At 37.1% G+C, this 17,427-nt stretch overlaps 1 protein-coding gene across 1 annotated transcript in view; it reads left to right on the forward strand.

The window, feature by feature from the left end:
* Window positions 1-4,772, forward strand: part of lipc.S (lipase, hepatic type S homeolog) — a 52,521-nt gene extending 47,749 nt beyond the window's left edge. The window contains exon 9 of the mRNA XM_018255480.2: window positions 4,039-4,772. Coding sequence (XP_018110969.1) covers window positions 4,039-4,156 — 118 coding nt within the window. The 3' untranslated portion in view covers window positions 4,157-4,772. The remainder of the gene's footprint in view (window positions 1-4,038) is intronic.
* Window positions 4,773-17,427: the final 12,655 nt, after the last annotated feature.

The raw sequence follows: 17,427 nt of genomic DNA on the forward strand, positions 1-17,427 counted from the left end.
TGTTCTCTATTATTACCAGGATTTTTAGCAATACAGACTTTATCTATAATTTCTCAGATGAAGTGCAGAGCTCTGTAAAACTATATAGTTACATTATGCTACAGTGTAAAATTTCATGTTATAATGGGAGCAGTTTCTCATTGGTACTATTTCAGGCATTGACATCATATCTAAAAGCATAAATATTAATAAACGTGGTAAAACATGCTCTGCCATGAAAGGATTTAAAGAGACACTGTTACAGATTTAACTAGGGCCTTCTTTAAATTACTTTTGATGGAAAAAGGCCCATCACACTTTCGCTGATAGAAATTTTGAATGAAACATACCAAAGAAATGGCAGACAACCTCATTTAACCATTTGCCTTTTTTCTATTATTAAGTGTAGGTTTATTTTGCAACATATATTAAGAAACCTTTCTAATAAAAAGCTGTTATATTTAATGGGGACATTTTGTTCTTGTGGTATCCCCATTTTGTGATAATGGTTTATCTACTCCCATGGCCGTTGGCCCAGGCAGCCATAACTGGACATCAAGTCTACTTCAGGAAGCAAAGACCAAGTCTGAATTGCTTGCCTCTATATATTTAGGTATATTTAGGTTAACCAGCTACTGTAAGTTATTTCACAAATTCTTGGTTCAGTGAAGGCCCAACAATTAGATCTCTGCCTCGGCCCTACTGCTGGAACCTTAAATCGTTCCTGATTACTCAAATAAGACTAACAGGAAGATTTATTGAGCTCAATGTTTCTGACTGATCTATATAGCTTCTGGGATTTATAAGAACCTCCAATTTGAAATCAACTGTATTGGTTTAAATTCAAAAGGAATAAAAAAAAATGTATCTAATTCTGATACAAAATCTCAGCTATTGCCAAATATCAATGTAATCACATTGATATAGGTCAGCTTTAGAAAAATCCTGAAATCCTGAAGGACGCCCTCTAAATCTATCAATTCTTTTGGTCCAATGATTATGTTTTAGAGCTTACGTTTTACAGTATATAATGAACTCCTTTTTTTCCATAATTCTAAAATATTTTTTATAGCAAAATGCATGCATGATTTCCAACTGTTTGGGTAATAAAGTTATACAAGATAAGGCCTTAATTTCCCGACTTCCAGTGCTCAATAAAGAACAACAACTGTGAAGGACCCATTTCTGGATCCTTGGGGGGGGGCACTTTGCATCAGTAAGAATTTTGGATTGGGGGTATTAGTATTACTTTAATGGCAACATCATATACGGACTGTCTTCTACAATAATGTTTTATTTTATTTGATTCCACCAAAATTAAATGCATAAGGAGGAGACCTTACTAACTCTTTTTAAAAGACATTATCCCAGTACATGTATTAGCAGCAAGGGTGTATTCTATGGTACAAGAATAATATGTCAGACAATTATTTAATTCTTGAGACATTCATACTGTAAAATGTGCTGTATGCATATCAATAGGACTTTTCGAGATAAAGACAGATAAAATTACGAGCGCATTGTTGGATCTATCATTCAGCTTTTTTTGTGTAAGTAACACATCTCCTTTAAATTAGCTTTTTAAGGGTTTCTTCAATATTGAGAAGATTCTATCATTTTTGAATCATTGTGCACACTCATTAATACCTCATATAATGCCTTGTCAGGTTGTAGAAAAGTAAAGACCAAAGTTAACATAAAAAAATTCTAATAATTTATTGGGACATACAGATGACCGCCTAACGCGTTTCGTGCCTACTGGGTCACTTACTCATAGGCTAATGAGCACACCCCTGAACATCTCTTTTAAAGGCGTTGTGGCCAATCACAAACAGTGTATACCTCAACCAATTCGAATTGTAAGACAATTAACAGCACAGGTGTCTTTTTACATATGAAGCTAATCCAATTAACAAAGTGAAAACAACAATGCCATTTAGAATATCTATATTCATATAAGTGGTATACAATTGTTCATTCAAAAAACGCAGTCAGTATATATCTACATAACATAGTATAATGCAAAAAAGAAAGAAACAGGGAAATACATGGAAAGAAAATAATAAAGAAAAAAAGAGAGAAAAAATGTAACACAAGTCTGATCAAAATAAAAACATTTACATGTTTTTTTTCTTTTCTCTTTCACTTCTTTTCTTTGTTAATATATTTGTTGTAAATTAGGGGAAAGTACTCAGGGAAGAAGAGGAACTTCAATGCAGTTTATGGTATATAACTATAAAATTTCATAAAAGCTACACTATAGTGAGTTGTACATATCTTAGTCAAAAATAAACCTTTTTTTGTAATTCATACTTAATACCCACATGCCTAACATCAAGATTATGGTTTAGAACAAATCATTTAAAGAAACACGTGACATCAAAGTCACTGTTGAGACCAAGGGGTTTTCTAGTTTGTAAGTAGAAAATCCACCACGTCTCTGAGCAGAGTATTTTAGAAATAATATATCCACCACGTCTATCACTGTCTATGCCTACGGCCATCAATTTGGTGGCATCCCCATTATTACATTCCTTGAAGTGTTTTGCTACATTCAAGTCCAAATTTCCTTTTTTAATATCTAAAACATATTCTCACCTGATTTTTAAGAGGACAAGAGGTTTGACCAACATACTGGATATGACATGTATTGCATTCCAATAAATATACTACAAAGGCTGTGTTTAATATATCTTTTTATAGTGTACTCCCTGCATGTTATATTAGAAGCAAATGTTTTTGTATTCTTGACATGTGTGCAGGTAAGACATTTTCTAGCCCCACATTTGTACATACCCTTGGTATTGAGCCAACTTGGATCTTTATTACAGGGGGCTTGAACCAGGCTAAGGGCCAATTGGTTTCCTATTTGTCAAGAATTGTATCAAATATAGGATCAGTTCTTCAGATATTGAGATTTTTTTTCAAAGATCTGTTTTATACTGTTATACTGAGAGCTAAATTCAGTGATAAAATAAATAGAATTTTCTTTTCTGTTATCTTGTGTAGTAACATGTAACAGTGTATCCTTCCTGTATGTGCCTTTTACTGTGCCTTTTCTTGTTGTCTCCCTTGGTAGGATCTAAATTTAAAGCTTTTGAAAAGGAAAAGTCAATGTGTGTTTCAGAAAATCCCCTAGCACTAAACCTCTTCCGTAGTTTATCAGGTTGTAAAATAAATTTCTGTGTATCGGTGCATAGCCTTCGCAATCGCATGAATTGGCCTACCGGTATGGCTTTAATGACATGTTTAGGGTGACAGGAGCTTGCTTGGAGTAGGGAATTACCAGAGTTTGGTTTCCTATAAATAGTTGAAACTACCCTTCCATCTTTTTGGTACAATGTTAAATCCAAAAATGTAATGGATTTTTTGTCCAAAAAATGTGTAAACCTTAAACCTATCATATTGTTATTGACATATTCTATGAATTCTTGGAACTCACTGGATGTGCCCTGCCAAAAGTCGTCGATGTAACGACTGAAAAAAACTATATGTTTTCTGAAAGGATTATCCATATTTAGATATATTGCTCCTCCCACCAACCCATGGTGAGGTTGGCATAGGACAGGGCAAACTTTGCCCCCATTTCAGTACCTCTTTGTTGTAAAAAGTACTTATTATTATACAGAAAAGAATTATGTGTGAGGAGGAATTCTATTGCCTCAAGCAGAAAAGATTGAATAGGTGCTATATGTTTTAAGATGGTATTCTATTGCTTTGAGGCCAATATTATGTGAGATACAAGTATAGAGAGACACCACATCTAGGGAGGTCCAAGTAAAATAGTGTTTCCACATAATATAGACGATAATTTTATAACATGTTGGCTATCTCTGATGTAGCTGCGCAGTCTCAAGACTAGTGGTTGTAAATAGGTATAAACTACCTGCGCTAACAGTTCCCCCAGGGACCCTTTTCCTGATATAATGGGTCTACCCACTGGGGGTGTGTTACCTTATTTACCTTAGGCAGTTTGTGAAATATTTTGTAGAAAAGGACAGACAATTATATCCTCGCAATTTAATGTCTGCTTTCTAATTTCATCTTTTATTTTTCCAGGATGACATTTTGCTCCGAAAATGTAGACAACATCAAGCTTCTTCCTGCCCAAGAGAAAACCTATGTGAGATGTAGGAACAATGCAAAAAAGCAAGTGAGAAAGACAAGCACAAGCTGAGCCAAGAATGAACGCTTACAAAAAACATTAGGCAAATTACTATAAGTATGTGTTTTTGTCAAGTTTGTACAGTCAGAAATACAGAGTATTACACTCATGTATATATCTTTTCAACTTATTTGTTTAAACATTCTAAAATTCTCTACATTCTCTAAAATATTCCCATAACAATTTGGCTAATTCTGCCAACAAAGTGCAGAACGAAGTGCACAGAGCACCATTCCTGTGTCACTGTAAACTTTAACTGATACTAATCCCTTTGAGAGAGAGGAGAAACTGCTGTGACTCATTATAGGACAGTCCTTAGTGACTGAAGGGCCTGGGGAAAGTTAGCTAGTGCTGAGCCCCATAGTACAGGAGCCAATTTTCCCCATTCATTGCAAAATAATAAGAAGGTTATTTGGGACATGTTGATATGGCAGCCAGCAGGGTTATATATATATACTTATGGTGCAGGTAGTGGGTTCTGCACCATATGTTACATGCATTAAAAAAAATAATTGTTACCATTAATGCAATGCTCTCTCTTCCTTCTTCAGTGTGGTGTCCAGGTTAGCTGCCACATATAAGGATGGCTTTTATTACAGAAATAATAAACAGCTTATTTAAAATAAATCCATCTTTTTTTGTACAGAAAAAAGTACGTTGATCATTCCAGCTCTCCATACCTAAAGTAAATGCCATTCTTTCCCCTTGACCCTAGATGCCAGTTTTCCCTTATTGCAAAGACTTTGGTTAGAAGTCAAACATTTCCACCACTGACTTGATTGATTGGATTGATTTCCAGTTAATGTTGCATGGTTAAATGTCATACTTCTCCTATCACTAAACCCTTGTTGACAGAGAATTTGATGGCAAGTCTGACCTTACAGTGGAGTTTCAATGCAGTGTGAGCCACAAAGTGCAGCATTCCCAGGAAAACAAGAACATACCCCTTAATAGTCTAAATTTAAGTAAGAACTGCATTAGTAAGCTGCCTATTCATAGCTCCTTAGGTGTCTACATTTAATGTCCTAAGGGATAGACTACCCCTTTGTTCAATATGAGGTCAGATTAATTTAATTTAATAACAAATATCAAAACTACTTCACATTTGTTTCTTACAAGGATACATAAAAACAACCCTCTTCACTCTTCGTTGTGAATGTTTTGTTAGCATTAGTCCATTTTGTAGGGGGTGCAGGAAGATTATCTGTGAACTGTTTTAGTAAATTTTAAACAATTGTGGTACTGTCCATCACTTTCCCACATTTTTCCTGTGTTAAGGTGGAGATTACTAAGGCAAAGTAGAGTGGAGGCTGCATTACCAAGAATATTTCATCTCATACCTCTTGCTTTGGAGTATAGAAGCCCTGAGGCCAACCTCTAAATCTTAACAAAGAGACATAAAGTCATACTTTCATAGTTTCCGTGGTTCTGATTTTACAGTGGCAGGTGGTAGGTGGTCAGTGGTAGGGAGAATAGGTATGTCCTTATCCACGTAAAAAACTGGCACTTGTGTTTACTTGGTTTTGGCTTAAAGCTGGCCTCTGTGTTAAAAATGCAAACATATTAATGCACCTCAGCAGGGGCATAATATTCACTCTCTCCCCATTCCCCACTGCAAAAAATGGCCACAGTTCAGCCCAACCTATGGGGAAAAGGTACCACCCCTCACCTTGGCTCAGGGTCTGTTCCATTTATAATTATGCCATAGCACCTCAATTACATAATGTTTTGTTTTGCATATTATATATAGATTGGGTGGTAAAAAGTTTACATTTTTCTCAACCTTTGCAAAAATAAAATGACCATGTACAGGTTTAAAGCTGTCAGATCATCATCCCTGCACAGGGGACGGTCATGAGCCTAAGTCTCTGTGGAATGACTCATTAGGCACGAAGAGGAAGATCAGAAGTTCCCACTGGTATTTTTTTTGGGGTAATATAGGTAACAGTAAAAACAGTCACAACGTTTTCTGCAGGTCTAGTCATTTGTAAACTTCATTGCATAACTATTTATCCAATACTTTTACATTAATCTCCCATGTTCCTCTAAGAGGGGGCTGCCATATTTGTGCAGGAATAGTCCATAAGCAGAGCTGTCAAATTCTTCCCACCAGGGGGAGCTATGACGCACGCAGCCGAAATATTTCCGAGTTTGTGATGTCAGTGGAAGTTGCATCAAATGCATGCGCATTGCACTCCACTGATGTCTCTGAACTGTTCTGTTATGTGCACACCGGATTATTGCTCAGTGATCGTCCGAAATCGGAGGAATGCATCAGAGTGATGGGAGACCGGGGGGACAAATCGGATAATCTGTTAACTCCCGAAAAAAGTTGACATCTCTGCATTAGTAATGAAACTCTAAAAGGTCGAAAAGGGACAGTCAGGTTTAGCAACTTCAAGTAACTATTAATTACAAAAGCCGATCGATCAGCGTAAAATGGTCAACATGACCTATAGGTAACTTTTTGGGGGTTATTTATTAAAGTCAGATTTTTTTCTGGTCAGACTTTTAAAGAGAAAAAACACAATTTTTTCATAGAAAAAAAAACCTCACATTTTTCAAGATTAAACCCCCGATGGTGTTAAAAGTCCAAATAAAACAGTACTCCAACTCAGACCTGCCGAGTTCATGTAGAAGTCATAGGCAGATGTCCCGTTGACATTTTGAAGATATCCTGATCTGCGCTGGGTTTTATTAAATAATCCAAAGATTTTTGGAGTTTTATTGAGTCTTATCTCACACAAGAGATTTTCGTGCAAATGTATTTATAAATAGGGGAGAAAAGTCATTGTGGATTTGGTCAGATTGGTTTTCAGAAAATATTGAGAACATTTCGGATTTTGATAAATAACCATAATGTACATTCATATTTTCAAGAGTCGTTTTTTTAGTGTCAATATCAAATGAATGCTAATTAATGCAAATACTTTCTATTCCATTTGCTATACATTAGATGCCGTTCTGATGAATTGGAAAATCCAATTAGCCAAAAAGACCAATAAATGTGCCAAATCCTTGAAACACTTTTTGGGCTACCAGGAAAATTTTCCTGACAGTGATAAACCTCCAGACAGAATTGTAATAACTCTGCCCAGTTATTCAGCTAAGACTAAGGCACTGCAGGAAGACAGGAGCGTCAGTCTGAGGAGGAAAAATAATGCAACTTGTCAAACCTTTTCAGTTTTTGGCTGTGAGATGCTAGAGGTGTTATGAATATTCTAAAAATATATGTACTTTATTATATGTATTTTATTGTTTGTAAATATTATATATGCACAGGCCTTTGGAATTGAAAACCTTATTTAAATACAATTCCTGCAGATTGCTACCTCTGGCTGTGATCTATATATCTGCTTCATAGCCAGGGATTTAATTATGTGCCTAAAGAGAAGCACTCATACATAAATGCATGGCTGAAATCCACCATCGATCAGGGCTGATTGCAAGTACAGCATCCACAATAACTGTAATAAGCTGCTTGCTAATGCATGTGTGGTGTTAAAGCAATCTTCTGTTTCAGATCTGAGATCACTTAAGGTAGGATGATTTGATTGTTATCCTTGTGACTTAATGACTTCCCTTCAGCTCTGACATGGGAAGGAGGCATGTACAGATGTGAACATGCCAAATAATACTTAAAACACTGACAGGATCCAATTGCCTCAGTAAACTCAAAGCAAACCAGCACTGCCCCCCATAATAAATGTTTTATTTATATACTGTCTTTTCAGATGAGTTAACAAACCAGTTACAAGCTGTTGAAGTGGATTCACACAGCCATATGGGTTTATAGTATTCAGTGAATTCTCAGCTAAGAAGAATAGAAAAAAGTGTCAGATCTTTGTAAACGGAAGTATCTACAATGTGACTTTTATTTAGAAATGAAAGCAAATGTTATCATGAAAAAACATGGTTTGAGGCTCCTTAAAAAAATCTTGTGTCCAAGATAGTTTTATGATATGAAGGGAAATGATGTGCAAATTTTGGTGCAAACACTATTTATGACACTTTTTACAAAAGTATATCATTTCCCACAATAACTTCTCAAAAAAAGCTGTGTTTCATAGCAAATGGCACAAAACCAAGTGTCAATTTCAAAGCTGTTCACATTATTTTTTAGATAATTGTTCCCACTTGCTGCCACAGGAACATGATGTGGGAAACTGATGGTGAGTAATCAGGCCTGGCTCACAGTCAGCATCACCATTTATCCTACAGGTGGTAAATTGAGTTGAGGACATGGCAGAGCATTCAGATTTGTCTAATTCTCATCTCTGCAAAACAATTCTGAACAGACATCGCTTTGTTTGTGGGCTTTATCAAACGATAGCAAAACAGGGCCTTCTGTACTCTGTTGCCACAAAGTACTATGGAATTGATATCCTTGGACCAGAATTGCGTTACCAGATCACTTGAAAATGTGGGGATGTGTCTTAAAAAAATACAGATAGAAGGGATTCTCTAATTCATTTAAATGCAATCAATGCAGCCCAGTGACATGCATACATTAGGGGGCAGATTTATAAAGGGTTGAAGTTGAAAATACTTCGAAATTCGACCATCGAATTGAATTACTTCGACTTCGAATTTTTTTTTCATAGAATTTGGCCATTTGCGGTCGAAGTAAAATCGTTCGATCAAACGATTAAATCCTTTGAATCGAACGATTCGAAGGATTTCAGTGATCGACCAAACGATTTTTCTTCGACTTCTACAAACTTGGAAAAATGCTCTAGAAGGTCCCCATAGGCTTTGGCGGAGTATTGAAGTCTACAGTACTTAGATTATCGAATTGTCGAATATATTACTTCCAAACGAATTTGAAGTCGAAGTCGTAGTATTAGAAGATTCTATTCGATGGTCGAAGTATCCAAAAAATTACTTCGAATTTTTTTTACTTCGAAAATTCCCTCGAATTCACTTCGACCCTTGATAAATCTGCCCCTAGATGTGTCACTTTTTAACTGATCGCAGTTCAAAAACAAACAGGCAGGTTAACCGATTAATGATAAATTGGCACTAATGTACTTGTAAATGTAATGGGACCTTAGATTGCATTATGTATCATCTATGTAAAGCAGCACAGAATATGTTGGTGCGACATAAAAAAGATGAATAAACATACATACAGTACTGTGCAAAGGGAACAAGGGAATATTGGGATCCAGAAGGCAGATAAAGCTGACAATAAGTAGTTTGCTTCAGTACCTGAGCCCAGAAGGATAAGGAGATATTAGTTGATGTGCTGCTCTCTCTGACCCAACCTATTGCTAAGAGGGACACGCCCCTAAAGACAGATAGGAAGACATATCAGATGGGCCATCTGCAAGCTGTCCTCTATAGAATATCCCTGAGCTTCCAGCTCATCTCACTTATTTGTATCATCTACAAAACCCGTCACCCAACCACGATGAAGGTGCATAAGCAGGTTCCATTCTTAGCCTGGACAGATTTTATGCAATATGGTAGGAATGTTAAAAGAGATAAAGATATAAATGAACATCTTTTGGTGGTATAAATTTTACATAGGCATGTAGCGGAACTTGGCTTCTGAGATTGGTCTAATATTAGAGGTGGTGTATAGCAGGATTCTGCCTTGCCACCCACTCAGTTTAATTTGTTAATTAATCATTTCAATAATTAAGCAAATATACCAGTTTATTTTATTAAAAATGCTCTAGGCACAATGTTCTCTGCTTGTTGTTAACAAATGGTATTAAAATGCATTAACTTGCTAGATTGTTTATCTTCAAGGGCAGGATTAACGGCAGTCTTTCTGTTTTGAACATGAATTTGAGTCTCTTACACCAGCTGGAATAAAATGCATATGCAAATATATATTTCTTTCAGTTTTGAGCCTCTACAATATTTGAAGCCAAATATGTGATTCCTGCGGCTTTTTAGTCAAACTTGCTAGTAGAGGTACAAGGCTTTCTGCCCAGTCTTCAAGTCATTTGTGCCACAGTGCAGCAGTAATGTTAGGATGCCATACACACTTGCAGTCCTCTCATTTGTGCTTCAAAACATCTACGATATACATTGTGTATGACTGCAAGTTCCTTCTCTTAGAGTTTAATTTAAATCAGCTGCCAATAGTATGTGTTTGCTCTGGAGTTCCTGCTTACGCTTAAGATATTTTGCTACAGTTGACTACCAGATGGTAGGACAAATCAAGCTGACCTTAAACTAATGATCAATCACATGGGAGGCCTGTATAGCCCCATCAAAAGAGGAGCCTTTCCAAGCCAATTTTCAAGCAGCATGGATGTTAATGTGTCTGTGGATTCTGGCAAATGCCAGGGGGCTGCTACATGATGCCTTAGACCAGTCGGGACCAACCTTTTGTTTTATCTGTGAGCCTCATTCAAAAGTAAAAAGAGAGAGGAGAGCAACACAAGCATGAAAAAGTCCTAGAAGGCTCTGTCTGGAAGTATGAATTTTTTGTATCAATCAAAACTTGCCCCATGCCTGGAATTCAAAAATAAGCACCTGGTTTGAGGCCACTGGGAGCAACATCATTGGTGAGCAACATGTTGCTCAGTACCCACTGGTAGGGGATCACTGCCATAGACAGTCAGTAATTAATGGGCCTGTTGGGGCTGTTTGGGTCTCTGTGTGCCTAAAAGGCCAGGGTTTGTTTGGAATCCCAGTCCAGACCTGGTTGAAGTCAAAGCCAAAGATTCTACAAAAAGTCAAAGGCACGCATATACGGGAATGGCTAAAGGCCCATACATCAACATTTTGAACACTAGTGTTTATCAGTAAGAAGGTGGATTTACGGGATTTGTACATAAATGGACACAAACTATAACTAAGTCAGGCAGCAAACACAAACTCCCACATACATAACAGAATATATGATACTCAGGTTTCTTGTGTAAATGTTTGTTAATAACATTAGCATGCATCTTCTAGGAAATTAATTATCAGAATGCAATCAGTTTGTCTCAAATAAAATATAAATAAATTACCATTCATTAAAAAATGTATTTTCATTCATTTTTCTCAGATATATCAAGGACATTAAGGGCACATCTCCTACAGGGTGAATTGATATGCAAATTAAAAATTATGTCTATTTTTCATAATTAGTCTTGATTTGCACATGGGAAAAATGTAGGTAATCTGGGTCTAAACAGGCATAAAAATGTCTATATTCACATCACATAACAGGTTTCAGTCAGCTCAATTCATTAGAACTAGAATTAGTACCAGATATTTAAAGGTGATGGGTAACATAGTAACTTGCAGCTGAAAAAGTAAGTTGAAAAAAGACAGGTCAAACTTTTATTTGTAAATGAAACTGCTAGTTGATCCAGAGGAAGGCAAAAAGCCCATCTAATGCCGCTCCACTTTGCCTAAGGCTGCAGCAGCCCACAGGTTACCAGGGGAGGAAAAAGGCTCCTGGGTAACGTAAAGAGACGGAATTCCACTGGATCTGGGCCCCTGACTGGACTCTTGCTTATCCCACTATATTAGGCCCTGCTGTGGACCCAAGGAAACTTCCTTCTAACCCTGCAATTATTCATGCAATGCAAGAGCACTTGAGAGGACCCTAATATTTAGTAAGTGTTTGGTTAGTAAGAACAAGGAGTGCATGTGATAGCCCTTTCTTTCCAGTAGTTTCTTTTTTCTCTCACTGAGCTGCCTTGAACAAATCCTATGTGTGCACTCATAAAGGGAACAGTATCCAGGGAAAATATAACCAAGAAATATGCAGATATCCATTCATTACACTATGAGATGCCATTTGCTGCCTGAACGATTGTGATCTTCAGGGACACAAAATCTGCAATCAAAAGGCTTTCAATATACTGTATTTCCATTGCCGGAAAAATCATGTGAACGGCTGCAGTTTGTCCATAATTTGTCTTATTCCCTGTTTTCCCACATATCACTGTCATACAATTGATTGCTTTAGACTTATGGTTGAGCCAGGGACTGCAGATCATTTTTGGTTGTTGGACATCTCTTACTGAATGTGGGGACTTGTAACACATATACATAATTGCACATATTATACATAAAATCCAGTTGTTTCAATTTTGAAGCGTGTGCTGCTTCCTCACATAAATTATTGTAAGCAATCTACATGCAATTACAGGAGTGGGGCAAAAATGCTCAAATCTAGAGGTCAGAGTGAGCAGAAAATGACATTTTCCAGCATAATCATAACAAAATACTTGGTTATCTTTGTTCCGTAATGTGGAAGTAGCTACAATGAGCTGCATGTTCATCATACATCTACACCACACCAGCTTGGCAAAATAGTAATGGAGGTGTGCACCCTCGATAATATTGGTGATTAGTATATTCCCCCTCCCCCCATTGCATTTTGATATGTAGGGCCAGATACATTCAATCACGTATTTTACCCCTGGAGCGCTTAATATAGCAGGACATACTTCCTCCCCTGATTATATTGCAAAAGAATAATTTTCCTAGAGATTTTTGCAGATGCAAGTAAAGTAGATATTGGAACTAAAGAACTGTGGTTGTCCTCTGTGATCTATAGGCCATAGGGTAAAAATTGGTACATGTACAAATTGGAATGTACAGTGTTCACAATGCATATTTGTGTATGGAAATAAATGTTATTTTAGGAAGGATAAGGATTTTAAACTATATTCACTTTTTTTAAACACATTGGTATTATTCTCAACACAACCGTATATACAGTATAATTCCCATGATTGTAACATCTATTGCTCAACTGATCCTTGCCAAGGCGTAGATGGAAACCCACCTTGAAGCAACACCTCACTAAATTCTAAAATCATGTACTATAGGACCTGATCACCCAGCAAGATCTGAGCTTGCGTTTTCTGCTATTAGAACTTCAGTTCTCTGGTCAGATGGTGAGAAACTAGGAAGATATATAAACCTACAACAGGAGCAGATTTCCCAAAATCAGATTTTCAGAGGACCAGTACCCTTCTATCCACTACAGAGTCTGTTGCAGCTTTATAACACACGTCACTAACTTTTCCCATTTGGCACTATGTAACATGGGACTAATAGGATAATCTTGAATCCTTCTCCCTTACCATTCCCCCCCAGAATCAGTAACATTCTGTAGCCTCACTCCTCCCCTGACATGTTTACTCCTCCTCTACCTTGTTACATGCCCTGACACTCCTTTGCCAATGTGTTACGTTCCTGCATTCCTACCTCACTTGCCATTCTGTGACATGCCTACCCACACCTTGACTTCTTACCTCTCATGGTTGCTATGGACAACTGAACTGCTACAATGTAGAACCCACTAAAGGAAAACTAAAGGTATGATCACTGATTAAAAAATTATGGATTCAATGTTTCCTTATTTAACTAGATTGTCTCGTATTTAAAGGAGAAGCAAATATATTTGTAATTGCTTAACCCGATACCCACTGCTCCTATTTGCTAAAAACTGCATGCCGCAGGATACTTCTGTAGAAGCTCATCCTCACCACCTTTCTCTGCATCTTGCGTCTTCTCTTTGTTCTCGCCCAAGCAAGAGAAAAGCAGAACATTTTCACTGTACAAGAGCACAGGCCCAGGGTATCAGTTAAGTGATTATAATCAAACAAGCTCTGAAAGTCTCCATGCTTAAACAAACCTCCCCCACATCCCCTGGGCCTGTAACACAACCTTGGAAATTAAATATGAAGGACATTTCTTGAATAGTCTCCTTTGTAATAAGATGTTCACTGGCAGTCATACAGAGGGAACATTTTAGCTGATCATAGCAATGTTCAGAGAATTTGAAAAACATCTACATGTATTCCAGGAAAAGGGCGATCTGCTGGAAAATAGTTAATTATAAGTGCAGAAGATGGGGGAAGTCCATGAAATGAGCTCAATAATTAGGCAAAGTGCTGGAGAAATGTGGCTTACCTTGGCCTATACTGGTTACATCATTGATCTTTTAGGCTAAAAGGACTTGATGGACTACTGATGGCATACTGCAGCTTTGTGGACTTGCATACCAACAACTGAAATTACTGATCTCCCCTGAATACTGTATTATATAGAATAGCAAGCAATTCTACCAAGCATAAGTTAATGCCTAAGCTAGCATTGATGTATGACCACACTTACAGGTGGTTGTTCGTCAAGCCCCCACTGATGTCAGACCACACTCAACCACCCTTGCTGGCTTCAATAAAGACAACAAGGTTTTCCAAATCTATGTAATCAGTCCAATTCCAGCTCAAAAACACCCCCTCACGTGGCCACCCCTTGCCTGCATGCTTGCCTAAAGGTGGCCATAGATGCAGAGATCTCTCCCCGATATGACCACGGCATCTTATTGCCAAATATCGATCAGGGAAGCCCGTCGGATAGCCCAACACACGGCCCGATAAGCTGCCGACTCTTGTCTGTCAGCAGCTTTTATCGGCCCGTGTATGGGGGGCCTTTACTTTCACTGGTTTTTCCAAATTCCATTGCTAAGAACATAGGAGCACTGGCAGACACAAGGGGATGGACATGTGTGTGATGCTTGTGGTGCCGGACATATCTTTACAACTTATCCAAGACTGCCGACATGATTCATCTTGGTTATTCTGACCACCATTGCCAAGTGATTATTGCACAATCTACAATACCTGCCTTACTACTGTTCTTTTAAGGAGGCAACATTTTTCAGACTGGATCACCTGCATTTGCACATTTACAGCACAAAAAATAGTCAAGGCAAGTGGACATTTTCATCAGGTCTATTTATTAATGCATTTCAAGTTTTGGGGAAAAAAATTACATTTCTTTGCACAATACTTTATTTTGCAAATTTTTTGTAAAAATTTCCAAAGTGAACAAAAAAAAAAAAAATTACTGTATAAAACACAGTGGACATTAAATTGACAGTAGTATTAGATTGAATTTATTTATTTCTCCAGCTTTGCTTGCCACATCTTGACTTGCTGTGGTTCAGTGCATTTCTCTGTTCATACATCACAATTAAAATGAATTGAGAGTTCATCCCCAAACCTTACCACAGAAAAAAAAAGCAAAAAAAAAATTTACACAATTTATAGTTCTACCATACTGAACAACTTACATACCAACCCACCCTTTGGTAAAATCAAAAGCTATTTCCCCACCAGTTTACCTAATCTGAAAACAAAAGAAAGAATAATATTAAAATATCCCCTAGTTACCTAGGATTGATCCAGAATTATTTATAGTTCCTAGCTACTGTACTGGGATTTCATGTATAAAATTTGTTTCTAAACGGTTGTACAAAAAGATGTGGTTCTGAAAAAAATTATCACACGCTGTACAATTTTACAAGGGAGAGTTTGTCACTTTTTTTTTTTTTTTTACGTTTTCAGGTTTTTTTTTTTTTTTTTTTACCTTGCTGGCGTGTTATTGGGACCATGAATGTGTAAACTTTATACTCAACGATTAAAGGGAAACTGTACATAAAATCCACGCTTCTTATATGGAAAAAGCATTTTGTATATTTTTTGATGAATACTTTGACAGAACTTGGGATATATGAAGAGACTGCTTCAGTTTGTTTGGACATTTTCTTATTTGCACCCCATCTATTTCTTTTTTTTTTTTTTTTAACATTAAAAGTAAGCGCACCCAGAGCAAAAGATGGGTATAAAAGTTATCAAATATCAACTGCAGCAGTTAAATGACGCTGTTTTACATATCTCTTTAATTCCCTTCCTGCCAAAAGAGTACTGTGACCAACATATCGTAACCCCTACAGGCAAGGGTGAGACATTTGCACCGGACCATCTTCCTGCTCTACCCACATTGCCCTTACTGACAAGCATTTAAAAGTGTGTTAAGCCCGATACAGCAACATCGCAGAATTTTCGTGTTTTTCGAATAGGCCTTGTGGGGGAGGGGCTGATCGTGCCACCACTGAGTAATGCAAAGCCTCGCTTTATAAGATGGACAGGTCAAGAAAATTGTCACCATAAGGGAGACAACATCATGCTTACTCCAAGATACTGAAGCAGCTTAAAAGGAAAGAAAAACTGTAGAAGCATTTTAGTAATGCCCAAATATTTACATGCATAGTATCTGATGCATGAATACTTTATATATTATTTCTATACATATTGAAAATGTTACCAAGCATCTGGATGTCTGAATTGGGATTATGGCAAAAATAGATACTACCAGTGTATGAAGGAATTGAAAACACACTGCGTAATGCATTGCTTCTCTTAATATAATAATATCGAAAGACACAAATTTAGTGGTTATGCATTTATCATTTCATGAAGGACTTTGCCCAAAAAAAAACCACAAAAATCCAACTGTCATCCGTACACATTATTCAATATGCCCTTCTTGTAATACGACAGGTGGCACAGCACATGTACAACAATGATACCATGGCTTTCTTACAGATGGATCAGATAAGAGGCCTGTCTTCTTATAAAATACAAGCCTACAACATGTAATCATCCAGGCTCTTCTCACCTGAATAATCTCGGAGACATTTTAAAAAAAAAATCATAAAAATAGTCTTAAAGTCCAGAGTTGTGTCTTTTGTACATTTGTTGCTTGTATGAATCCAGAGGAGCGGTCTTGTGTGCCGCACCAAACAGCGGCTGGACGAAGGAAATATATGAAATGGAGACTTTAAACTAACTCTGTTTCTAAGATTTATAGAAAAAGAATGCAGATGGATTTGCTTTCCACACACCGAGTAGAAGCTTCCAAAAAAATATGCAGTCTCCTTTATACACCAAATCCTCTGTAATCCTGAGTATGTCACTTAAACAGTAATGTCTTCATTAACAGTGGAAAAAAGAGCTATAATACAATAACATATGCATATTGCAATTATTTCTTTTTACAATTGCACATAGATGTATGCTCGTACATTAGAGATACACATCTGCATATAATAATGATACACATTGGCAAGAGATGTCTCCAATGCTGAAGTGGTCTATCTTCCTAGCCTCGATTGACGGAAAAAGAAAAAAGAAAGATGCCAGTTTTGCAAGAGAGAGAAGTTGAAAGAAAACAAGAAGGAGAGAAAGGAAGGGGGGCAGGAAAAGAAACGATCATGATATTCGAATACTTTGTGCCGTTAGGTTAAAAATATCAGTTAAAAAACCCAGGAGTTAATTTCTTCATCCAGAAATTAATGTTTTAGCAAGTTAAAAACAGCATCACCACGAGGGAACACTGATTGGATCTTGCCTTTCTTTTCTAGTTTTGCTGTAATTCTTGCTTTCTTCACTGGGGAAAGGTATTTCTTTGGAGTGAATCTTTCCTATGGTAGGCACTAGGAAGAACCAAAGGCAAATAAGCTCCAG

The sequence above is a fragment of the Xenopus laevis genome, chromosome 3S (genome assembly GCF_017654675.1).
Source record: "Xenopus laevis strain J_2021 chromosome 3S, Xenopus_laevis_v10.1, whole genome shotgun sequence".
Lineage (NCBI taxonomy): Eukaryota > Metazoa > Chordata > Amphibia > Anura > Pipidae > Xenopus > Xenopus laevis.